Raw genomic sequence first — 27,288 nt, 5'->3', positions numbered from 1 at the left:
GGTAATGCGATATATCACGATAATGAATATGCATGATATTGTTATTGTGGGCACTTCAAAATACTGTAAATAATCATTTATTACCAATTATTAAATTTTTTATAATGCATTCAAGAGTACTTTCCCCATCAATCGTATAAAATGCACAACACCGCTGTATTCTGCGTCAAACGGACACGCGCTCAGATGTAAACAAGCCTAACGTGCACGAGAAGCACATGGCGGAACGAGTGAAGGAGACGCTGAATGAAAGTGCGCGTTCACTGTCTGACAGCAGAGGGCACTCTAGTGTAGTTTTTAAAATGCTTCAAACAGCCATTCATTTTTCTGTAATCTCAATGTTGTTCATCACAGCACCAAAAACTGAATAATTAAAGACTTAATAGGCTATTTATTTTCAAACTTAAACATTTTTATATTTTAATCTGGACTACAACATGCCCTAATGATTAGAAATGTTCTGATTATTTGTTATTGTTCAGTAAAACTTTGAAAACATACAGCTTCATTAGTTGAAAAATGAAGTGAAAATTTTACTTTATATATTTTTGTGTATTGTATTATTGTATTTAAACATTCAGAGCTCTTTTTGTTATAAGAAAAAGAGTTCTTAAACCTGTTTTAGTATGACAACACTTTTTTTGCAACTTATTTCAATATCATGATAAAACCGTACACCGTGATAAAAGCTTCAGCAATTAATCGCAACATGAAAATTTGATACCATCACACGCCTAATTGTGGCATGAAGTTTTTAGTTGACTGTCATCATTGTTGAGATTCATGTGCCGATTCTTGATGTCTGTGTGCCTGAATAATGCACCAGCTCAGAATGATTTGTGAATCTTTACAGGGCTACAATAATCAATAATGCAAAATTAACAACACATCACCTTATATTCAAAAATTTGACACTGAATGAGATCAGAGAATCAGGCAGTTACCCAAATTCACCTGATCATGTTTCTTCTTGGCATTTTTCCCATAACAAATGTGTTTTATAAACACAAGTCATAACAGCCAGAGAAAGTTTCAAAAAGTCAAGGTTCAAGAGCCCAACTAAAGCAACCGCTGATCACCATAACGGTGAGATTGATTTGATAGTTTCAATGTTGATTCAATGTAAAATATTATTTTGTTTAAGTTGATCAAATATCAATTTTATATCCATCTTTGATCTGATTTTTCAACAAACCTGTTGAAAAATCAGTGTTAAATTTCAACCTTGATTCATTGTTGATTAAATGTTGCTCTACTATCTGGGAAAGTAAAAAAAAGTTCAAAGTTGGGATTTTTTTTAGAGCATCACCCTTAATATGAATTGGTGATCTGGTGATCAAAATAAAATCTTTTAAAAAGAAATTAGTACAAAAGTGTTGTAATTTCCCTATACGGTTGTGTAAAGTAAGTAACTAATAAAAATTGTCATTTATTTTAGAGTGCATTTGTTACAATATGGAAATTACTGTCATGAATAATTATACAATATTAAAACATTATTATATCATTATTTTATTGTAATAATTGTTAGGCATCCTAAAACACAATGTAGACTGAGACTCTATATCACAACTGAAAAGAAGATGTTTGAACCCTCTTTCATGTCCAGGTACAAGTCAGCTGTGGCAGTTTGTGCAGCAGGTAGATTCTTCAGCCAGAGGAGGCATATTATTTTTAATCCTTTTTGGATGTAGGCAGCTGTGTTTTCCCTTCTCCTGAATGTAAGCTGATGGCTGCCGTCAGTGGGAGGCTGGTTGGATAAAAATTCCCCTTTTTTTGTAGCAATTCTTCCATTTAAAAAGATTGTTGGTGCCAAGATTTGTCGTTTGAGCACTGTGCTGATTTGCTGTAGTTAAAATTAGGAGATAAAATATAAAAGCAATAGAGCAAAGCGCGGAGCTGTAAGCAAGAGCGTCCGAACAGTAGCGAAGCAGGAAACAGCAACGTACTAGATCCACCAGATCTGCTTCTAAAGTCAATTGTAACATCCCTTTGCGTAGAACATCATTTGCCCAGGTTGCCGTTTCAGTGAAAGGGGCAAAATTATGGAATGCTCTGCCAGATCATCTGAAATGTATCCCGACATTAGCCACCTTAAAAAAAAAATCAAATTGTGGTTAATTCAGGAACAATGTTGTTCTCATATTTAGTCCTTTGACTTTGCCCTTTCTGTATACTTTTAGTCCTTTTTTATTATTTTCCATTGTATTACATTTTTATCCTTATTCCTTCCTGGTCTTTTATTAATGTTGATGTTAATATTAAAGTGTTTTTTTTTTCTCCTTTTTAAAAAAGCCCTACTAGGGACAAGTGTTTAGATAACAGATCATCAGGTTTTGTTGAAGCCTCAGCAACACAACCTTTGATTAAATCAAACTTTGTTTTGTTTGTTTTATTTAGATAGGGACAGAAACAAATAACATAGATAAACTTTGACAGTCATCTGATGCATGTATCATAATGTTTTTAGCTAAAGCTAATTTACAACACTTGTTATTATTTTGCAAAGCGGTAGTGGAGCAGCATCATTTAAGCATTTGAAGACCAGACTTAAATTAACTAGAGCTACAACTACTACCTGATGAATTATGACTATGAAAATAATCAACAAACAAAAAGTTTAAAGATTAATCATGTACAGTAGTGGCCAAAAGTGAAGTATTTGCACAATATTTGCTTTAAATGAAACTTCTGTTTTATTAAACAATCAAAATATGAGAATATGATGTCATATTGGGAGGAATAATAAACTAAAGTATTGAAATGACAAAATTATTTGGCAAGAAAGGCAAACTCCAGCATATTATTAAAAATGTTAAGGAGAATTCATCTTATTATGAGATGTTACTGTAAGCCAGTATTATGGAAAAGCATCTCTATTTCAAGTAAATACCTCATTATTACGTGGAAGTATCTAATTTGTATGAGATTTACTTTCTTAATATTATGTCAAAACTCAATTATGAGAAAGCTTCAGATATACAGATTTACTGTGGCAGAAACAGGCTTCCATAGAAAAATAATGTTGAAACAAATGTTGAACATGAAAACAGATGCTAAGAAAATAATCTTCTGATTTGATCTTTATCAGGTTCACAGATCTCAGGTTAGCACAAACCAGACATTCATGGATATTTATGCACATTTAATCATCAGTCCATCTCTGTAGCAGCGCTCTCAGTATACTGATGCTATATATTTACATTTACATTGCCTTGCTCTTCTTTATCTCTCTGATCTACTGTCTCCTTACATTTCACCTCGATCACTTCAATCTTCAGGGAGTGAACTTCTTACAGTACCTAGATTTCTTCTATCTTCAATGGGCGGCAGGTCATTTTCTGCCATTGCACCTAAACTATGGAACTCTGTACCACAAGCACTGAGGACAATAACCTCACTCTCTGTATTCAAATCACAACTCAAAACCTACTTATTTACCCAATACTGTCAGTCATAACATGTTCTTCAGACACTATCCTCATCCTATACTACCTGCTGTAATTCTCTTGTTCTGTATGTTGCATCTACTATTCTTTGTTTGTCACTTATCGACACAATCAGAAGATAAGAACAGAAAATACATAATTTAGATTAGTTATGGATTCTTATGAATGTACTTATATTATTGTTTTTGACAATAAAATGCAACAACTTATTTGCCTGTGTGATCTGTAGTATATATTTATTAGTAGTAGTAGTAGAAGTTGTAGTAGCACTTCTACTGCTGCTGCTATAAGTTCTGTTTTAAAAATATAGTATTTCTTTATTTTTTAAGAGGAAACGTATCCTGTTGGAAATAAACGCTGTAGCGGTAAGGCTTCTCGTCTTCTACTCTTGTCAGTGTGTATGTATAGTACACTGTAAAAAAAATCCCAGTAAAATTTACGGTAAAAAACCGGCAGCTGTGGTTGCCAGAACTTTACCGTAAAAAATACAGTAGCAACGTAAAAAAAATATATATTAAATTTACGGTAAAATAATGTATTTCATTAACTGATATAATGTTAATTTACCAACCTAATGAAGTACTAATATCTGTTTTGTACCTTTATAATACACTGACAGTCACCAAACACAGTGGTGATGAGAGTCACATGATGAATCAAAGTTCATCACAAGCAGCTTTTCCACAAGCTGAACAGGACAATACTAATATATAGAAGGGGCACACAGTGTCATTCACACACACACTAAACACCATCATGGTAACATGCATGAAATTTTAAAAATGCAATAAACATTAATTTAACAACATTAGATGTAACATAAAACCCTAATGTACATAACTGATTAGAAAAAAATGAGAAAAACTAAGAAGAAACAGAGTTTTTCAACGAAAATATATCAAATGTGAAGTGTCACGCAGGGAATTGTGGGAATGTCAATTTACGGTTTTTCACTGTCAATTTTACAATGAATTGTTATTTTTCACTTCCAAAAACTGTGAATTTAATGGTATTTTACCGTAAAATTACATTAAATGTACCGTTAGATCTATTACAGTTATTCACTGTATATAGTACGGAAACTTTCTGTAAACCAATTGACAGTTTTTCACCGCAGCATTTTTACAGTCTTTTACTGTTAAAATCACGGTCATTTTTTACAGTGTATAAACATGCGTATATGAGGCTCACAGCCAGGCGACACTCTTCTGCATAATGGTAACCACAATTCAAAAACATTACAGAAACTTCTCTAAATGGCCAACATTAAACACTAACATAAACTAATAACATCTTTCCCTTTACTGAAAACACACACAAATACTTAAATCCCTAAATTTACTCTCCTAATGCTGTCCCTAAAGCATGTGAGAACTACGGATCCACTGCACAGTTAGTTATGTCTACATTAATTTGTTTCACTCAGCAATGTTAAGTTGACTGAACAAACACTAAGTAAAGCTGACAATACTCATTTTTAGTAGAAACAATTCAGTTAAATTACGTTCATGTAGTTACATGAGTAATGTGAACAAGGGTGGTTTGAGTGAAACTAACAACAGTGAATGCAGAAAACTATTATTAATATTAAATTGTATTTATATATAAGCATTAACTCAAAGCCTCTCTTTCACAGCTCTCTGCTCTGTATCTGAATGTGTTCAGCGTCAGTATCACTTTATAAACGTGATGAAGACCTGGACTGAAGCTCAGAGATACTGCAGAGAGAGTTACACAGATCTGGCCACCATTGACGACATGAACGACATGAACGAGCTGAAGAAGAGTGTGAATGATGGAGGAGTTCAGTACGTCTGGATTGGGCTGCAGAAGACGGGTGTTGATAAATGGCAGTGGTCTTCAGGTGAACCTGTGCTCTATCTGAACTGGAATCCTTCACAACCAGAAGGCAGAGATGATTGTGGAATGATGATGGATGGACAGTGGCATGATTTGCCATGTAATAAACACCACCATTTCATCTGCAACAACAGTGAGTGCTGCTATTTTGAATTACAATCACATCTCATGTATAGACGTCTTATATAGGCTATCAAATATAATGGCTTTTTGTGATCCCACCGAGTGGCACAAAGACTGAGCTGCAGCAATGGTTTTTAGCGTGAATGCTGCAGAGAGAAATCACATGATTTAAATGATCACAATGTTCACAAATGTTTTATCTTTAAAGTAATCTTAAATATACTGTGTATATATCAGCAGCTTTAGAAAAGGTCATTGAATGATGTGTTTGTGAAGCTGCTCCTGTTTTACACTATAAAGCAGCATGAGAATAATGAATGACCTGGTTCATGAATCTGTTTCCATTTGTTTGTCTTAAAGCGAACACAGGACTCGTCTTTGTCAATCAGACGATGAACTGGACAGAAGCTCGGAGTCACTGCAGACAGAATCACATTGATCTGGTCAGTGTGAGGAACCAGAATGAGGATCAACAGGTGGCAAACATCATTGGTTCTCATAGATGGACCTGGATCGGTCTGTCCAGAGTCAGAGACTTATGGCGGTGGTCAGATCAGAGTAACTCCTCATTCAGATACTGGAAGACTGGTCAACCCGATTTGAATATGTATGGTGAAAACTGTACAGTGGTTGAACCGAACGCTCAGGGACAATGGTCAGACGTCTCCTGCAACCAAACATATCCTTTTGTGTGTTATGAAGGTGAGCAGATCCTCACAAACACTCACAATCCATCCATCACCTCCAGATATCTACATGTCTGACACGTTCTGCGTGTTGTTTTTGATCAGTCTCTCTCTTGTGGTTTGTTTTGTGTCCAGATAAACTGATCGTGATCGAGCAGAATCTGACGTGGTCTGAAGCTCTGAGATACTGCAGACAGAATCACGTGGATCTGGTCTCGGTTCAGTCGGAGGAGATGCAGCGTCGGGTGATGAATGTGGTCAGACGGGCGTCTACTGCGGCGGTGTGGTTGGGTTTGCGTCACTCCTGCACCGTGGGCCTCTGGTTCTGGGTGAGCGGACAGACCGTGTGCTATCAGAACTGGGCGATTGATGATTCAGAGAACTGTGATTCTGCAGTGAGATCTGGAGCAGTTCGGTCTGGAGGAGATCAGCGCTGGATCAGCCGTCCTGAAACCGACCGACTCAACTTCATCTGCAGCAGATATTAAGAGCGAATCCATAGATATAAGATCGTGTTCACTTTCTATAACTTCTTTTCCATGAATCACTTGATTTGGGAAGTATAATATATAATAATTTCGACCTCAGACAATTGTACTCGAGGGTAGAGAAACACTACACTGTGAAGCTTCAAAATTCAAAGACATTTTTTTGTATAATAAAAAGGAAAGTAGTGAATAGCCTAGTGGCTTTATATAGTAGCTTTATTAACCAAACTCTTCATAACATGTTTTGATTTGTTTATTGCATACTTTTAATGAAACATTTGTAATTGGTTTGTAAATGAGGTTTTTATTCAAAGTTTTTGTTTAATTTACACCATTCTGGCCAGAAGGAGTCATTACCGTTTGGTGAATCATTTTGCACAGCAATTGGTTCAATTGATTCAGAAAGCTTTGCTTCTCCCATCACTATCCAAAGGGTTAAAAAGACAGAAATCTTCTGTTCAGCTGTTTGTTTACTTTAAATGTTTTCTTCAGTAAACTGTTAAATTGTCTCAGTTGTTCTTTTGATGGTCTGTTTTCCTCCAGATGAATGAATTTCTGTTGATTCATCAGTGTGATTCCTGTGAGTCTTTTGCTGCATTTCAAGAGCCTCTCGGCCAGAATCGCTGTTAACACGCTTTACCTTTTCAACATGTTATTAACTGTTATTTACTAACTTCAAAATGACTCATTTTCTGAGGGTTAAAGGCATCCTATGTACTAATTAAACTGTTTTATCATGGCATAATTAATGTAACTGAAGAATGTTTAGTATTTTAAGGACCTCTGTGTGCTTTTGTGCTGTTCACTCTGTTATATTAGGTTTGATATAATAAACATGTCTTTAGATTAGAAATGATATCACGGGTGACTGACTAATTCTTTCAAAGAAAATTGTCCGTTGTGCTTCGGTGAAGGCTGATGATTCACATTAAAAATCATATTGTCCCTGTACGTGGGGGAATAAATGTGAATATAGATAAATATTAATGAAGTTTGACACATGAAACGCTAAGAGTTTTATGATCTTTGTCAGTTTCTGTACATACATTAATGATCAAATTACTTTAATTAATAGTTATTATAAAGTAGGGGTGGGAATCTTTAGTCACCTCACGATCCGATTTCGATTTTGGGAGTCATGATCCGATTCTAAAATGATTCTTGATCACCTTTTTTTTCTTATTAATGAATTAGTCCCTTTATTATTCCTATTAATTAAAAAATCCTTACATTTACATTATGCTTACATAAGTAGGGATACTTTTTAAAAATATTACAAATTGACAAAAATGTAGGACTAATTGTATAATTGAATTAAACAATGACGATTAAACAATGGCCATGTTAAGAATTTTACACTAATATAACTTAATAAAACATACAAGTAAGTATCAAATAATAAAGAGGAGCAACGAAACATATTACAAGCAAACAAAGAGTGTTTTCAGTATTTAAGATTATCTGAACGTTTTCTTTCTCACGTCGTTTGATTTTTACATCACAGACAGCGGGAGATCTAATAAATTGCGTTCATGCACGGATCTCTTCTGGAATATAATAAGTAATGCGGTTGTCCTGTCCATTTAATCCCTTAAGACAAAACTGGCTGTGTTTACATTCATTTTGCGTCATAAACCCATTTTGAGACGCATTAAACACTCACAAACAAAGCGTCAGCATTTGAAATCATGAAATTGAAAGCAGCCTTCTGTAAGCGAGTTTCATATTTTAAATATATAAATCCACTGCATTCCAAACGACATAAATGATGCCTTCGTAGAGCATTTGTAGTGAAAATACAGACGGGCGGCAAAGGCTATTTAGATATGGACATATTGTAGAGTAGAGGTTCAGATGGGTGTCAATTTATGTTTACTAATTCACATCAGTGTTAATTTCGTCATAATTTACATCAGCATTTTTTTTTTTACGTACGAAAACAAGGCAATGACTAAAACTATGACAAAAAAAAACACTCTCATTTTCGTCAACGAATAAAAACGAGATGAAAATGATAGAGAGGGACGATTTGGGAAGATATCCAGTCAGGACCGCTATCCTGTGTGGAAGATTTTAAGTGTAACGTGCTGATCTAACCGCGGGAAAACATCCTTGCCCAGCAGCACTTACAAAAAATCAATGAACAGCGCACATTTATGCCAAGCGATTGCTTATAAGCTAATGTTGATGAATTATGACTATGTTTTAGATGGTTGTAAGAATGCATATTTTAGAGAGGAGTCAGACAATGCTTAATCCACTCATTATTCCAGCTTTAAAAGTCCACTTGCAAAGTCAACGACTTCGCAGTTTTGCATTTTGTTGTATTTCAAGACAATATTATAGACTCATATTATAAAATAACTTTGACTGTTTGCCCTTTGAACTCTGAAGTCTGACCAAAACTTTAGATAAAATGGTTCATTCATGATATTATTATAAAAATAGGAGAAAGAAAGTGTGCTCGAAAAGACTGCACATGCGTTTTAGCTGGAGCAACCTGAAACATAAGCTTTTAAATGCATTTTGAGCACCATGTGATAGTTCATCACAGATTTTGTTAATTATTTGAAATATGTGATTTAAATGTGAGTGTGCAAGGCTGCAAGCAGTTTTTGAGATTTGAAGTTTGTTTGTGTTACTGATGCACACAATATATATATTATTATATTATATAGTAATTATATAATATATATAAAGCTGGGATCAACACAGGGTGGCACAGAAATCTGCATTAGTTCAAAATGAAAATGATTTTGACTAATGAACTGGACTGTTTTAGTGCCTGCAGCACAACTGAATACAATTGATGTGTATTTAACTGTATCTTAATTAAGATAAAGTACAAATTATTTGTATTCAGTTGTGTTACAGGCACGAAAACAGTCCAGTACTTTATAGTCACTCATTTTTCCCTATGAAAACAATCCTGGCTCCACTACAGTATTGAATTAGATCAAGTAATACTGAGTGAATTTGACAATATTTGTATTTTTCTTCACCTCCTAAAGCTTTATTGCTCAGCTTTGGTTCTGGTTCTCAAACCCCACAAACCTTCTTCTCCATCTTTGCATCTTCATGAAACACTAAATTTTATAACAAACTCCTCCGTAATTCAGATCTGTTGGACTGAAGCGTGTGTTTCTCACTCTGTTATGATCACACACACACACACACACACACACACACACACACTGTGGTAGAGCTGCACACTTTTAGGGACTTTCCCTGTTCGAAGTTCACATTCGTTCATTCAAAGGATGTTACTGACACAAACCGAGAAAGACTTGACTAGATGAGATGACCGGACACACTGTAATCACTGTATGCTTTATTTAGTGAGCTTTTTTTCTATGCATTTTTTGCATAAAAAAAATAAGACCCATGTTTAATTATATGCTGAAGTTAGCAAATCATTTTGTCATTTTTATATTTTAACCAAGATTAATGTATTCGTCTTCCCAATAGCCTATAACTTACTCATTATTTATTTTATTTTTTTAATATTAGTATATTGCGCAACACTATCATAGGCTCCATAGTTTTTTGAGTGACATGCCGATTCTACCGCAGGAGGGGCGGGACGGAAATATGCAAATTACTGACGATATCAGACAAGACATTGGAAGAGCAAACTGTCACTCTGACTGCCACACCTTCTTTTAGAGCTTGTTGGCGCGAGAGATCCTCGCTCTGCATCGAAACATTTGTGTGTGTGTGTGTGTGTGTGTGTGTGTGTGTGTGTGTGTGTGTGTGTGTGTGTGTGTGCGCGCACCAACAGTTCAGTACTGAGAGTCGAAACTGACCGCGACTCGGTATTTTACACTTCAAGATATAATCAATGGAGCTGCATCAGCACACTATAGACAATTTATGTATCCAAAACAGTAAGAGTATCAAAATATGCCTTTTCATTCCATGACATATCCTGCTTTAATAATAATTATTTTTACTGCGTTAAACAGAAAAAAATCCATTTTTATGACTGGATTGCATGCGCGCATTAATTCGTTAGGTATAAATTAAAGGAAGAATTGCATACATTAGGCTACTGCTGAGAAAATCATATCTGAGATATATTAGATATTTTACATTTGCTCACTGTCCTCCAAATCTCGAGAGCTGATGATGATGCGCTGCTGTGAGCGGAATTATTCAGTAAACAGAGAGAGGGGAGTCTGACGCGTGATTGGACAGCGAGAATCCACTACATCATCAGTCATATATGGACATGTTTCTGCTCAGGGCAGTCTCGATTCACTCACAAGTGTCAGAACGCAACAGGTTACGCGCCGCGCGCCACTAATGCGCGTGCTTGCAGCCTACAAACACAGGCGATTTTATGCAAATGCAAAGTCACTGACAGACCTCAAGTGTTTGCCTTTCCTTGAGCAGTAATTATTTGTGTGATTAAGTGTTTTAGCCATCTGCAGTGTGTCTGACTATCAAACACAAGCAGAGGCGTCTGCAGGATTTTATCTCAGGATACGCACAGAAAAACGAAATAAACGATTGCACTGATGTGCGTTCTGTAGTTTTGGTGGGAACGATCTAATTGTGTACAAATCTACTGTCTCTTTCCTGTACCCACACAATCTGATGCACGTAATTGTTTAGATAGACGTTTCGTGGCTATTTTATTTATTTATTTATTTATTTTTCTCCAGTCACAGAGCATTTGTCCCCGAGCGCATATTGCTCTCTTTCAGTTCACGAATGTTTCACTTTACGAGTCGGCATGTTTGGACCCAGACCAGAACCATCAGAGAGCACATTTAAGAGGATTCGTTTCTCCAAGCCCAATAGTTTTAGGCATTTTTGCAAATGTTTCAATCGAGTTTAGCTGTTTTAGAACTCATTTTGAGACTGTTTTTAAACGTTATCTGTAATTTTGTCGTGTGAGGAAAACTAAACTAGCCAATCTTTCACCCACAGCTACACATTTGACTTTACAACACACAAATGCTTAACTTTATTTATTCTCATTCTCTCTTGCTTTCTCAATATGTCCTGCCATGAGTGTATATATTAATAATCAATTTAAAAATTGTTTAAAAAAAAGCATTAATAAGCACTCTTTCATGGTACACACATCTGCAGAAGTCACACGAATATACCAGAATATTCTATATGTATAATGAGTTTTAGACTAACTCATGTTCCCAAGCTTCTGAAGTGGCATAAAAACAAGTTGAAATACATAGAAAACAAGACCATCAAACGTGTATTCAGCTGTCTTCAGAGGAGGAAACCAAAAACCGCAGATTCTCCAGTTTCTCTAAACAATTATTAAAGCAGAACTAATCATATATGTAATTGATTATAATTCGTTGTAATTAATTCACAATATATGTTTAATTCCCCCTTGGGTCGTTATATGCATAATAATTAGACATAAAGCTTTATGATTAATTATATTCATATTTTACCCATAAATTAAGTAACTGTACTTATCGCTACACTCATCTGTCGAGTAATAAAAACTCCTTAATCACCGCAACGCTTTTACATTTCAAATCCATCAGTTCTCGCCATCTAAAGCCGAGCTAATGTTGATTCTTGTTTTATTACGAGCTCTGTCGCGTTCTCTTTTCTCTAGCAGACTCTCCACTGTATTTGTTTAAAACAGGCGATTCTCCAGAGGTTGGAGATTTAGCTGCTCCTGCTCCTAACCCTTCAACGCGTTTACGTTCTATGGGTGACCGGGCTTTTTCTTGTTTTGCTCCCAAACTCTGGAATGCTTGGGTGCAATAATCTCAAGCTTTTGAACAAGTGCACTACCTCAAGGTGGTTTTGTTAATGTAAAAATAAACCTTATTATCATGTTCGAGCCTTGTTATATTTATCTTTTGATGACTACAGGCCTGATTGCTCTAGCAGTTTTTTCCCTGTGGTATTGAATATCAATATCAGTATCGTAGGTATAGTGTCAAAGTTATAAATTCCAGTATTGTGACAACATGAAATTATACATATAATTCCTTAACACAGCATTGTCACAAACACAGAAGAGGACAGATGAGGCGAGCAGCAAACAAGCAGTGCTTTATTGGAGGTATTAGAGAACAGGCTAAAAGTGAACAGGTAAGAGGAAACAGTCACTGAATGGCAGATGGTGAACTTGGCTGGTGGTAATACAGTCCATGTATTGCAGTGAAGACGGTGATGCAGGCTGAATGGAGAATCCAGGAAAACGACACAAGGAACAGAAGACAGGAGATAAATCAGGATCACTGGATCAATGGCCGATTTCGAAACACTGCTTCATGAAGCTCTGAATCTTTATGAATCTTTTGTTTCGAATCAGTGATTCAGAGCGTGTATCAAACTGCCAAAGTCATGTGATTTCAGTAAACGAGGCTTCATTGCGTCATCACGTCAACAGATTGAAATTGGTTCACCGGTAGAGGGCGATGATAAAGTGAAAGTGAAAAGAGGAAGATTGAACAAGTGTCTATAGGGCTTTACCTGATCTCTGATCAGTTTTATACATTTGTAGATGTTTTAATTAGACATTAGAATAGTTAAAATGAATGATGGTAGTTATTAATCTCTTATTTGCCTGTTTATCTTGAGCCATTGAACAGAGAAACAAGCCTTGAAAACTGATAAAAGAACACATATTATACAGACACTCTATATTTAATCTTATTAGATGATTAGTTAATTGCATTTGATAGATTTTACTTTCAATAAAACATTTGCAATACATTTGTAAAAGGTATTTTATGCATGTTTGGCCTGAGTTTTGTTGCATTTACAATGTTCTGACCACTAGGGGTCACTGTGGAGACAGGTGTCAGATTGTTTTGAAGCCTCGACACATTACGACACATTTGCTTCAACTGCTTCAGTGTTTCACGAAGCCTCGATCTGCCCATCACTAGCTAGAGTAACAGGTAGGGTTGTGAAGATTATCACACAAGCTGACGTACACTAGACATACTAATGCACATCAACAGGACCAGACAAGGGAGTGCAGGAGAAGAGAGTCTTTATAGAGAGTGCAGGTAATGATGTGCAGGTGTGGATCAGGAGGGATGCTGGGAAATGTACTGTGGGGAAGGTGACTGAGCTGGTGGCTTATAAGCATGCATAGTAGGAATATTATTAGATACTTTCACTTGTCTACATTGGGAGCTTAACCCTCTGGAGTCTGAGGCTGATTTGAGGCCTGGAGAAGTTTTGACATGCCCTGACATTTGTGCTTTTTGTCAAGAATAAAAAGCCCAAGTTCCTGGAGTTGAAGAAGTCATTCAATATAAAAGTTTTGTTTTAAAGAGATCTGGCATCAAGTAGTGCAAATGTAGCTGGCGATGAAGCTGAAGTTGTTGGCACATTGGCCAACAGTCTTAACAGATGAATAGTCCAGAGAGCGGATGTGGTCAAGATTAATACCGCCCCTCGTAGCCACTGGCTTGTTGGTACAGCGACGAGCAGTTGACCAAAATGACAGGATACAGTCAGAGGTGGGTAGTAACGAAGTAAATTTACTTTGTTACATTTACTTGAGTAGTTTTTTGGAAAATTTGTACTTTTTAGAGTAGATTTAAATGTGGGTACTTTTACTTTAACTTGAGTAGATTGTAGGGGTGGCACGGTACATGAAAACACACTCGAACTGTTCGGTTCTTGTGTGCGTCGCATGGTTTGACGCATGCGCAATGTATCCCCGTCCTCAGACAGTTTCGCGTGAACATACATAAAGACAATAAAAGTGGAGTAGTGCTGCAGAGATGGCAAGTGGAGGAGATAAAGCAGGCTGCCTGGAGTTGGCGGATGCGCCCATGTCGTTCAAATCCGGTGTGTGGGAACATTTTGGATTTCATGTTACTTACGATAACGAAAGTATAGCCAGAATTGTCAACTTTGTCTTTTTAACTGCAGAGACAATAAATACTAAACTGGAGTGGCAGTTTTTTTAGCTAAACATTCACAGTATCCAAAAATCAAATTACAACCGGCTGAAATGTTTTGAAATCACTTGTACCCTACCTGATTGAAAAAATCCAGACTTTCACTCGATCTGCCTGTGTCCGTTTGAGTCTTTTGCGCGCTATAGTCACTCGTTAACGTTGGCCGGCAGAAACGCGCCGCGGTGTTTGTCGTTGAGTTGTATAGGACATGAGCTGTTGGCACAACTTGCATCATACGTTTTTGGATCATCTTTTACAATTTCAAAGTGCATCCAATTCTACACTTTAGATTCTCTTATCCCAGACATTGTTAAAGATTTAATCCCTGCCGCCAAGATGCTCCTCTGTCAGTCACGGATCATAGAAGTGAAATTTGAATCTGTCACAGGGGTGGTTGGATTTATTCACACACATTAAAAATATTTATTAAAAGCTTCTTTCTTGTCACATTTTTATTTACAGCATTAACATAATAGGTTGTATAACCTATTGGGAGAGATCAGTACATCTGTGGAAAATCAGATATTGAGCACCCCCATATCTCGTTTCATAACACCTCTGCGAAGATTCGACTGTGAGATTGGTGGTCGAATCAGGCTCCTCCTATCGAAAATCTCACCTAGCTTTTACTCAGAGATGGTCCCAATAATGTGCTTAAATTGCATGATTACATTAAAAAAATGTTAATACTGTATCCTAAATTGTGGATAATTAAGCTAATAAGCTATATATCTTATGCTGAAGGAAATTTCTGGAGTGTTAAAGATTAAAAGAAAAAATAACAACAAGAACCGTACAGAACCGAAAACCGTGACCCTAAAACCGTGATACGAACCGAACCGTGGGTTTTGTGAACCGTGCCACCCCTAGTAGATTGGTAATAAAAAATCTGTACTACTTTTTCCTCTCGTTACTTTATTTTAATGCATTTCTGTACATGTTAAGATATACGTAGTTTACTTCAAGTGCTCTGTCTCTTTTTTCATGAATGATGCCCCATTCACAAATAAATCTCTCTTTTGAGTCGATTCTGTTCAAAGACTAGAACTGCGTTCCAGTTCTTTTTGTAAATGCCCTTCCCTCGCTAACTTCCCTCAGTCTCGTTGACTCGGATGTACGTCACTGCTTATGTTGCACGAGTGCCCCCTACTGGCGGAACCTTTGCAATGGGCTGAACTGGAACGTCCTAAGCCCTCGATCACTTGGAATCCACAATGGAGCTGATTTATTATTTATTTTTTCCCCTTACAAAATTGTTTAATACAGCATTCTATATGTATATATGTGTGTTTTAAATGTTTAAAAAAATAATTAATATATCTTAGAGTTGTTTGTGGTGGGGTAAATTAAACGCGATATGCGGTGACGTCATAAACGTGTTGCATGAAGTAGACTCGTTCCCTCAGTCAAAATCAAGAGAGCGAGGGTCTGTCCATATAAACTTCCCCCGTCCACTTCACGAAGTGGAACGCACTTCAAAATGGCGGCAGGGATTCCCCCGAGGGGAATTGTTTAGGGAAGTTCGCGAGTGCGTGTCTAAAACTAGAGTGTAACGCAGCCTTGATCAAACAAGTTGGTAAAACTGTCTAAATTGGTTCGCGAATCAGTTTGAATGATTCATTTCCTGCACGCACTGAATCGTCTGAAGCGGTTTCTCACTCGGAGCGTTGAATAAAGTGGCAGTGGATCTACAGTCAATTAAAAGCAAATCTGCAAATGCATCCAATTGTTTGCCAGCAATGAAGATCTTTATTAGCTGATCTGCGTATGCTGTCTGTGTTCATTTGATTTCAATTCATACGTATGAAATGGTAATTTGTGGATAGCCTATTGCGCAGTGGCGGCGCGACAACCTGTTCGTCTTGAAAATGAACGCCTTTGCGTAGACACAATTAACCAGTTTACTCGCGCCTGCTGAAATATATTTGATTACATTTTGGAGAACAGACCGAAGAAGATCCGTCAATGTGTATCTGATCATTGTTTGTGATCAGATGTTCAGAGGTTATGAGCGCGAGCACACAGAGTTTCTCTCTTCTTTCAAATGTAGCTGTATATGTTATTGTAGCAAAAGACATGCAATGATATTTGGGCTACAGATGCCAGAAATAATGCTTGTCTCTTCTGTGTTTGTTGCAAAGATGCTAATTATGATAATAATTTAAATATCTAAATAATGCAATTATATATATATATATATATATATATATATATATATATAAGTAACTAGTAACGAGCTATTTGAGTAGATTTTCATTGTATACTTTTTTACTCATACTCGAGTAACTATTAAGATTATTTTACTTTGAGTAAATATTTCTATAAGTAGGGTACAACGGGGCTAAAGGCTGTTTAATATAAAATAATTAATTTGTGTTCAATAAATATACTATCATTAAAATAGGCCTATGTTAATATAAAAATCTATTTAAAAAAATACATAAACAAAATTACTTTAAAAAGTAAAGATTCTGAAAGCATTGAAGGAGATCCCATAATATTTAGATTATATATATACACACATTTACAGTAGTAACAATAAATTATATTTTATTATGAAATGATAATATATTTTTTTAATTTGATTGTTTCATTGAATATGGGTATTATCTCTAAGATGGATACCCAATCTGATATGATATTTGCTATGTGAATCTACCATTTCATGTTATGAAATGGAAAAGTCAGCCAGCGATTCATTATCATGTTAATTATTGTGCCTTTTCCCCGAACAGCAACGGCGCTCTTTACCCCAAATACCAGACTTTTACATATTCTTCTGTTATTGAAAAACTGTTGCTTGAATTACCTTGAACAAAACTGAAAATCATTAAGAAGACCTTTGTCTGAAAATACAAACATTAATGAAATTGATTTTTATTTGCTACTTAAATCAACAACATTTAAAAAAAAAAATTAAATATTAGATCAAACTACCTCAAAATTAACTTTGCGTCACTGCCCGCGATCACGTCAAAGATCTACGGAAGAGGATTAGGGCCAAGCAATAATAAAAAAATAAAGCCATCTCGAGATTAAAGTTGTAAAATTTTGAGAAAAAAGTCAAAATAAAATGTTGAGAATAAAGTCATTAAATTACGAGAAAAAAGAAGTCGAAATAAAATGTTGAGAATAAACTCGTTAAATTACGAGAAAAAAGTAGTTAAATTTCAAGAAAAAAGTCGAAATAAAATGTTGAGAATAAACTCGTTAAATTACGAGAAAAAAGTCATTAAATTTCGAGACAAAAGTTGAGATAAAATGTTGAGAATAAACTCATTAAATTACGAGAAAAAAGTCATTCGATTATGAGAACAAATTTGTTAAATTATAACATTTTTCTCATAATTTAACTAATTTGTTCTCGTAATTTAACGCGTTTTTTCTTGAAATTTAACAACTTTAATCTCGAGATGGTTTTATTTTTTTATTATTGCTTGGCCCTAATCCTCTTCCGTAAGGATCAGTCAAATTTGCATGTGCATTCTGAAAAGCGGATATAAAGCAGAAAGTGCTGCGGCAAGTTTTTGTGCCATCTAGTGGTTTAGAGGAAAATAAAATCAAAGGCGCCTTTAGCCCCGTTCTACCCTACTTGTACTTTTACTTGAGTACAGGTTCTTGATACTCTACCCACCTCTGGATACAGTTGTTAAGTGCACGGCTGGTATCGAGACTTCTCGAATCCCCCGATGAACATAACGGGGCCGACGTGCAATTCCTAACTAAGTACAGTTTTTGTACGTTTTTGAATTCAGACAAAAGGCTGAATTCAAGTTTAAAAGTTCGTAGGCAGTATAGAAATACATCCTATTTGTGCCGATGCATTCGTCCACACGGACGAATCATAAAGGGTTAAATACAAATAAAAGTACAGTTCATTAAAACAGAATAAAAAGAAAAAGAAAAATAGCCAGAACCAACCCGTCTACACAGACTGGCTCAGCGCGAGGCCAAATCACAGCAGAGAGGCAATCGACAGGAAGTACAGGACCGGGCAGCATTCGGTCTATTTATTTTCCTATTATCACATTAATTTACCTATTCATTTATTTATTTTTAATTTCTACAGGTTTTCTCCAGGATTCGGTGGTGAAAAGCAAAGGTATGAGGAGGAGCTCAGCTAGGGGGCGAGGCGTGAGAGGACACACTGGATGTTTCTGCTTCAACGACGCAAACAGCCTTCCTATTTTAAATAATTAAACTAATGTAAATGATAACGTTTTATGAATCAGAAAGCCTATTTTTCGACATTTACTGTAATCTACCTGATCAGAAATATCATGTGCGGCGCTCCTGGTGTGAAAAGAGAGAGACCGTAGAGTGATAATTATAAATTATCATTATCATTCACAAATAAATAAATAAAAATCAAACAAACAAAATAAACCTTTCTAACACATTTATTAGCCTCCATTAAACATTTCTAATGGAAAGTAAATGAATCAAAGTAGCTTGTTTCTTGTACATTGATTCTTCACATGCTGGTTCAGTACACACACACAAAGGGCTTAGCTACTTTACAGATCGCATCATTCCAGTTGCCATCTGTTGAAAGACAGGAAAAATATAGTTGTTTTTATCATTTGTGTATTATAAAAAAAACTAAATAATGTTTATTTAGTATGGTAGACACAGAAATATTAGTATTTGATGTCTAGAAAACAATCAGCAACAATGTTTTTGTAATGAATGTTCACAAAACATTTTTAGCTGTGATGAAAAAGTTTATTTTCTATCTTCTGGATATACAGTATGACATGAAGCAGTATCTGCTAATCTTCTGATGGTCTAACACAATTCAGATTGACGGATCATTTATCATGTTATTTCATGAGCATTAACAGAAGTTACTTACGGGCAGAGTTCATCTCAACGCAGTTCTCATCTTTACCGCGACTGGGTTGTCCAGGAGACCATATTGTATAGATAATTCTGGTTCCATCACTCCAGAACCAATAACTAGACTATGAACAGAAGAGAAAAAAACAGCATTGTGTTTATGTCCACAGCTTTACATGGCTTCATTTTATCTTTATTTATCTAAAAGATGATTCCTCATGAACCCTAACCCCACTTTAACCCCACTGTCAGAAATCTAAACAGAAATTGTTTCACAGAAAGGGTATCAGTAAAGAATACGTGAAAACTGTGTAAGAAAGGGTTAAATCACTCAGTTATCTCTATCAGCCACTCTATTTCACATCGAGTTTCACAACACAAACACTTGAGTATGACATTATCATGGCCTCTCATGGCTGCCAATGCACTAAACTAACTGTTCTGAGGAGCAAAAATAAATGATTAAAACACATCTATGCTCATGTGTTTTGAAAAATTTATTAAATGAGTTTTAATGTAATGGTAAATGCCCAGTAGCACAGAAAGTATTATGAAAAAATAATGATTACTTACCTCATCAACATGATGGAGTCCGATCCAGGTAGGTGTTGATGCATGAGTTGTGCGTCTAATCAGGTTCTTTATGAACATGTACTCCTCATGGTTGTGTACAGAAGCAAGGTTCCCACCATAGGACAAACACCTATACTGTAGAGGCGGAGACATGAGCAAACACAAATAACTTGTTATTTTAAATGAATCTGCCAAAATCTGTGACATTCCTTCAGTTACCATCGAAACAATGTTTACTCACTGTGTTGTTTATTTTTTGTTTATTATGTTACCCGTGAAATATAAAATCTGCCATTTGAGGTGGGACTACTTTTCTAGAAAAGGTTCTGCTTATACTGTCTATAGATTATATATAACTTCACATAGATAAAGTTTTTAAGTGATCCTCTCATGATAATATGAAATGTGTTGTGTCTGTATTTTCAGACCATTATGATGTTTCAGTATTATCACAGTGATGTGTTGTTCACATCCTGGAGCTCCACTGTCATTTCTTTACTGTTAACATATATTTTGTTTTTAACCTGAGGAACAAGTTGAAATGACTTTCCTATGATAACTGACAGGTGTCACAGATGTTTACAGAGTTAATCCAAGAATATTCTTATTTTTATGTCATATCAGAAGCTGAATGTATCATACCTCAGGCTGAAGACCATGTTCGAAGCTCATTATAAAACTTGAAGCATCTGCATCCATAGGCAGTCCATCCTGTCGCACAGGCTGTTAAATGGAAATTTTGTTTGTTATTATGTTGTTACCTTTAATGACCTTTCATGAAATTAAATGAATAACTTTCATTTAAAGGTACACTATGTAACTTTTGGTCCTTTATTGGTTAAAAAACAAAAAGGCATGCAACACTGTTTCAGTTGTGCTTTGTCTTTGCATGACTGTGGAGATGAAGGCGACGCTTCACAAAAGATGCTGTACAGTGAACTCTGTTAGAGTTCTGTACACCAACTACAAAAGTTCCAGGTCAAAATAAAATGTTCCTAGTCAAAAACTTATTCTTGTGACAAAATCAAACTTTGGCAACAGATGACACAAAAAACGTAACAAATACACAGACTACCGCACTACCCAGTGAACACTAGTGAGATCATACAACACTGTAACAAAAATACCGCCTACTGGGATTCAGGAATTATTTTGCAGCTCAACGTCTACTACACTATACAAAAATACATTTACAGATGCAGATACAGTAAAATACAGCAATGAACTTTTGGAGGGATTCTTTTTTCTTTTTTCATTTTACTATTATAAATTGATCATGCAGTAGATGAAAAGCATGAGAAAAAAGTGTATGAGCTTGGTATGCACCACAATACAGTTACTTTTACTGCAATTGACAGTATAATTCAGCATCCTCTGCACATTTGGCTAAATTTCATTACAGTATATACAGTACTATAGCAGTATATTGGTCTTCTTATATTAGACTATATCCCTAGGCAGTCATTTCTCAGTTTTGTAAAAATAGAGTACACATAACATGTGGCTAAAAAAAAAGTTGACAATCACAAGTTTGAGGGTGTACAACATGCTCCATTTTACTGTACATAGTACTTTAGATGAGGGAAATGTCACTATTCTAAGTTTAAATCCCCTGTAAATGAGTCTTTCAGCACTCTCTCTCTCAGATTTTGACTGGTGTGTCATTTTACTACCTAATGTAGTCATTGTTAAACGTTTTGAGAAATGTGTCTTTGTTTTGAGAACTGAACAAATGGTTTTGGGAAACTGGGCCAACTGAATCACTTATAGTGTTAGCAATCGAGAAAAAAATAACATACATTTAGAGTCTTTCCTAACTAGTTTCTGTGATTGGGATCTTCTTATTGATTTCATGTTATCGTTTCGTCGGATGACAAAAAGAATTTATCCATGATGAAAGTGGAGCGGGCGGTGAATCAGCTCGCCAAAGTCATTTTCCGATTCATGTACAAATAGGGGGAGAATCGTAAGTGAACTTGGCTGCTCTTTGTTTTTGACTCTCAAAGAACCGGTTCATAAGAGTCATTTGTTAATGAAGCTGACTACACATGGGCGTGTTGCAACCGGAAGTCGTGTTTTCTTGCCATATTACACATTATTTTGTGTTATGCTGACTTTTTTAGGTCATCACATTGAAACGCCACTGCTTACATTTATATTTTATTCTGAGATAATTTTGGGGTGACAGATGGGGTGGCAAAGCTTTTTCTTAGCCACCCTGGTAGATCCGCCCCTGGAGCTACATATGGCAGTCTATCTGGTCCTGGAATTAAATACCTCAAAAATTCCTTAATCACCATGTCACTTTTACAACATTTCAGATCCATCAGTTCTCGTCATCTAAAGCCGAGCTAATGTTGATTCTTGTTTTATTACGAGCTCTGTCACATTCTCCCGCAGACTCTCCTTTCTATTCTGTTCGGTGTTTGTTTAAAACGGGCGATTCTCCAGAGGTTGGAGATTCAGCTGCTCCATCTCTTCCTTTCTTGCTCTTGTGACAGCAAACCTGTGCCACTCCCACACCAGACAGCAACTTTTCTCTATTTACGGATGTGACGAGACATGCACAGGTGAGTGATGTATGTCGGAAAACTGTTCTGACTGGTCTACAAATATAAACACTTCTAATAGACTTACCATAGTGAATCAGTGAATCATGTTTTTTAAGAAGGATTGATGATGTATTGACTTTTTTTTTTTTGAAAAAGAAAAAAAAAAAAGCTACATAGTGTACCTTAGAATAAACAAAGGAGTTAAAATAGTTTCCAATGTACTCTTTAAAACATTTTAAAGCATGCTGGAGAACATGATCATCAGGTGTTACACACACTTGCTTAAGGTGGAGAAATGCAAAGGTTTTGGACATTTTGTACTGTACTAGACATACAGACTGACAAGAGTAGAAGACAAGAGAAGACTTACTGCCACAATCTTTATTCCTTTTCAAAAGGACGCGTTTCCACTTAAAAAGAAAGAAATACACATTTTTAAAACAGAACTGCTAGCAGTAGTGCTACTACAACTACTAATAAATATATACTGCAAATTAACAGGCATATTTGGTGTTGTATATTATTGTTAAAATTAATAATATAATATCCATTCATAAAAATCAACAACTTTTAGCCAGATAAATGATATAAAGATTGTTATTTTATTATCTTATTATTATCATAATAATTAAATAACTAAATAAATAATAATTAGAATGAATAATTTCTCAGGTGCACATACTGTATTAGATCATTCCTGCTTCTGATCAGTCATTACAGAGTCCCAGATGTGCTTCAATTCAAAAGTTAAAATAACAGTTATGATGTGAGACGTGGAATAATAGTTTTACCTGAAGCATTCAAAGTGATCCAGAAGAAAGATAGACAGATAGACAGTCCAGAACCGCCATTGTTTCTCAGAGAACACTGGAACTCTGACTAGATTTAAAACACAATTATACACAAATAATTATTACAAAGATTTGTATTTTTGTGACAAGAACCAGTAGTTCAATGTGTACAAACAATGTTTTTATATAGTTTGTACTTGGTGGATCACAGAGCCAGTGCAAGATGATCATTTGTGGTTAAAGAGAAGATTTGTTTTTGTTTTTTTAGGAAATTAACAATCGTTTCTCTAGATAAGACCCTTATTCCTCGTCTGGGATCATGTAGAGCCCTTTGAAACTGCATTTAAACTGCAATTTGGACCTTCAAGTCCTCTGCAGTTTTTTTCCCTGTGGTATTGAGAATGGTATCGAATATCAATATTATTATCAAAGTTAGAAATTCCAGTATTGTGACAACATGAAATTATACATATAATTCCTTAACACAGCATTGTCACGCACACAGAAGAGGACAGATGAGGCGAGCAGCAAACAAACAGTGCTTTATTGGAGGTATTAGAGAGCAGGCTAAAAGTGAACAGGTAAGAGGAAACAGTCACTGAATGGCAGATGGTGAACTTAGCTGGTGGTAATACAGTCCCTGTATTGCAGTGAAGACGGTGATGCAGGCTGAGTGGAGAATCCAGGGAAACGACACAAGGAACAGAAGACAGGAGATAAATCAGGATCACTAGGTAAGTAGTGATGGCCGATTTCGAAACACTGCTTCATGAAGCTCCGAATCTTTATGAATCTTTTGTTTCGAATCAGTGATTCGGAGCGTGTATCAAACTGCCAAAGTCATGTGATTTCAGTAAATGAGGCTTCATTGCGTCATCACGTCAACAGATTGAAATTGGTTCACCAGTAGAGGGCGATGATAAAGTGAAAGTGAAAAGAGAACTATTGAACAAGTTTCTGTGGGCTTTACCTGATCTCTGATCAGTTTTATATATTTGTAGATGTTTTAATTAGACATTAGAATAGTTAAAATGAATGATGGTAGTTATTAATCTCTTATTTGCCTGTTTATCTTGAGCCATTGAACAGAGAAACAAGCCTTGAAAATTGATAAAAGAACACATATTATACACACAATCTATATTTAATCTTATTAGTTTGGCCTGAGTTTTGCGCATTTACACTGTTCTGACCACTAGGGGTCACTGTGGAGACGGGTGTCAGATTGTTTCGAAGCCTCGACACATTACGACACATTTGCTTCAACTGCTTCAGTGTTTCAGGAAGCCTCGATCTGCCTATCACTAGCTAGAGTAACAGGTAGGGTCGTGAAGATTATCACACAAGCTGACGTACACTAGACATACTGATACACATCGACAGGACCAGACAAGGGAGTGCAGGAGAAGAGAGTCTTTATGGAGAGTGCAGGTAATGATGTGCAGGTGTGGATCAGGAGGGATGCTGGGAAATGTAGTGCGGGGAAGGTGACTGAGCTGGTGGCTGACAAGCATGCATAGTAGGAATATTATTAGCAGTGCCGGCCCTAGCCTCTTTGGCGCCCTAGGCAAGATTTTTTTTTGGTGCCCCCTTATAGTGCGATTTATCCAAAGGGGCGAATGTAGAAAAATACTTATAGGGTGGCAAAGGGGTGGCAACTCCAAAGCAAGCACCCGTGCTTAGTTTTTGGAGATTTATAGCCTTACATACACAATTGTGTTCACAAACATTGCATTACCAGAAAGTATCTATATACTGTATGAAAATTAATAAATAACAAAATTTCAATATCCATCATGGCACCAAGTAAATACACTATATGAAAAACTTCTAAATGTGTCTGAGCTTGTATCACTAAAGGAGATGAGCAGTTTTATTAATATACACAGGCTACTTCAATGGTATAAATCACATTTTAGTGCAAGTTAAAGAGCAACAAAACTATTTTGAGTTTCTGTTATTAACAGAGGTGGGAATGTCTGTGTGTGTTCACCCAGAACACCCTATCAAACACATACTCTAGCAACACCCCAGCAACTGCATAGCAAGAGCCTAGCAACCACCCAGAATCTCCTAGCAACCACCTAGCAACACTGTAGCAATCACCCAGAACCTCTATATTCCAGCCTAACTGAACAAAGTTTTTATGTTTTTTTTTTAAACAAGACTTGAAGTTGGGTTTATGACAAGCCAACATAAATTTGTCCTTCAAACTTTTCAGTCTCTATTGTTTTTCTTGATTGCTAACGCACAATTCATGAGAACAATTCAACATTTTCTCACAACTAAACACAATATCAAAACTATACACCAACTTGCACAAACCTCAAACGTCCAGGTCAAAATAAAATGTTCTAGTCAAAAACTTATTCTTGTCTGACAAAATCAAACTTTGGCATTAGATGACACACAAAACTTAACAAATACACAGACTACTGCACTGCCCAGTGAACACTAGTGAGATCAATTCATATAACACGGTTAACAAAAATACCTCTTTTTCATTTTACTATTATAAATTGATCTTGCAGTAGATGAGAAAAATAAGTATGAACTTGGTATGCACCACAATACAGTATACTGTCAATTACAGTAAAAGTAAATTCAGCATCCTCTGCACATTTGGCTAAATTTCATTACAGTACAGTACAATAGCAGTGTATTCGTATTCTGACACAAGACTATATCCCTTGGCAATCATTTCTCAGCGCTGCAAAAAATACAGTATGCATATAACAAATGGCTACAAAGAAAGTTGACAATCACAACATTGAGGGTGTACAACGTGAAATTTCCCTCATCTAAAGTAGCCTACTGGTACTGTGTACGTTTAAAACCCCTGTAAATTATTCATTCAGCTCTCTCTTTGTTTTGAGAACTGAATGTATGGTTTAGGGAAACTGGGCCAACTGAATCACTTATCATGTGTTAGCAATCGAGAAAACTAAAATACATTTAGATTCTTACTTACTCTGCTATTATTTTCTGTGATTGGGATCTCCGTATTGATTTCATGTTATTGTTTCGTCAGATGGCAAAAATACCGTTATCCATGATGAAAGTGGAGCGGGCGGTCGCTGAATCAGCTCGCCAAAATTATGAAAATTAATCTCAGACATATTCGGATGAGATTACATTTCTCACAGGACTTCTGAGTTAGCCGGGAAGCAGTAATTTTCCGATTAACGTACAAATATGGGAAAAAATCGTAAGTGAACTTGGCTGCGCTGTGTTTTTGACTCTGAAAGAACCTGTTTATAAGAGTCATTTGTTAATGAAGCACACTGGGTGCGTTGCATGTAGCCATCATGCAAAATTTATTTAAAGACTTGTTTTCTTGCCATTACTTTGCATTACGCAATTTTTTTAGGTCATCATATTGAAGCGCCGCTCCTGAAAAGCAGTACTTGAAACACTGCTTACATATTTTATTCTGTGATAATTTTGGGGTGGCAGATGGGGCGGCAAAACTTTTTCTTAGGGTGGCAGATGCCACCCCGGTAGATCCGCCCCTGTCCACGCATCCAGCCTCTTTGGCGCCCCCTAGCGAGATTGCGCCCTTAGCATTTGCCTATACTGACTATATAACGGGCCGGCTCTGATTATTAGATACAAACATCTGGCTTCACTTGTCCACATTGGGATCTTAAGCTAAATTCTTAAACCATCATTACATGCCAACTGGAGCTTTTTCATTGTAGCATTACTATATTTACACCACAAGTGGTGAAAGATAAGTAAAGTGTTATTTCAACATCATCTGTACACATATATAATTTACAAGCAGACATATTTGCCTGTCCATACATAGAGCTGTCTCTGTCAGGATTCTGAGAAGGAAGGACACAGATGCAGGTGATATTTTTTTTAACAAAAGACAAAACACAAGATTTGTGTTATGCTGTCAATAATAGTTCTTAGAGAGAAAATCAGAATTGGCAAAAATCAGCACTGGCAGGTCACACTCACAAAAAAATATCGTAATCGGCCAAGATAATTGCAATCTGTGCA

The 27,288-nt window shown here is 36.0% G+C and overlaps 1 protein-coding gene, 1 long non-coding RNA gene and 1 pseudogene across 2 annotated transcripts; 1 reads left to right on the top strand and 2 right to left on the bottom strand.

The window, feature by feature from the left end:
• LOC125278694 overlaps positions 1-27,288 on the bottom strand; it is a 368,525-nt pseudogene that overhangs the window by 54,489 nt on the left and 286,748 nt on the right.
• LOC125249280 (macrophage mannose receptor 1-like) lies at positions 219-6,790 on the top strand. The gene is made up of 4 exons (XM_048161544.1): positions 219-252; positions 5,086-5,442; positions 5,793-6,134; positions 6,254-6,790. The coding sequence occupies exons 1-4, from the start codon at positions 219-221 to the stop codon at positions 6,604-6,606; spliced, it is 1,086 nt and encodes a 361-aa protein (XP_048017501.1). The 3' UTR covers positions 6,607-6,790.
• On the bottom strand, positions 18,907-19,531 carry LOC125248986. Its single transcript, XR_007180466.1, has 2 exons — positions 19,378-19,531; positions 18,907-19,067 (listed from the first exon to the last, which is right to left on the bottom strand). It is a non-coding gene; the product is annotated as an uncharacterized LOC125248986 (long non-coding RNA).

This window comes from Megalobrama amblycephala, linkage group LG1 (assembly GCF_018812025.1).
Source record: "Megalobrama amblycephala isolate DHTTF-2021 linkage group LG1, ASM1881202v1, whole genome shotgun sequence".
NCBI lineage: Eukaryota > Metazoa > Chordata > Actinopteri > Cypriniformes > Xenocyprididae > Megalobrama > Megalobrama amblycephala.
This window is presented reverse-complemented; position numbering and strand designations above follow the sequence as displayed.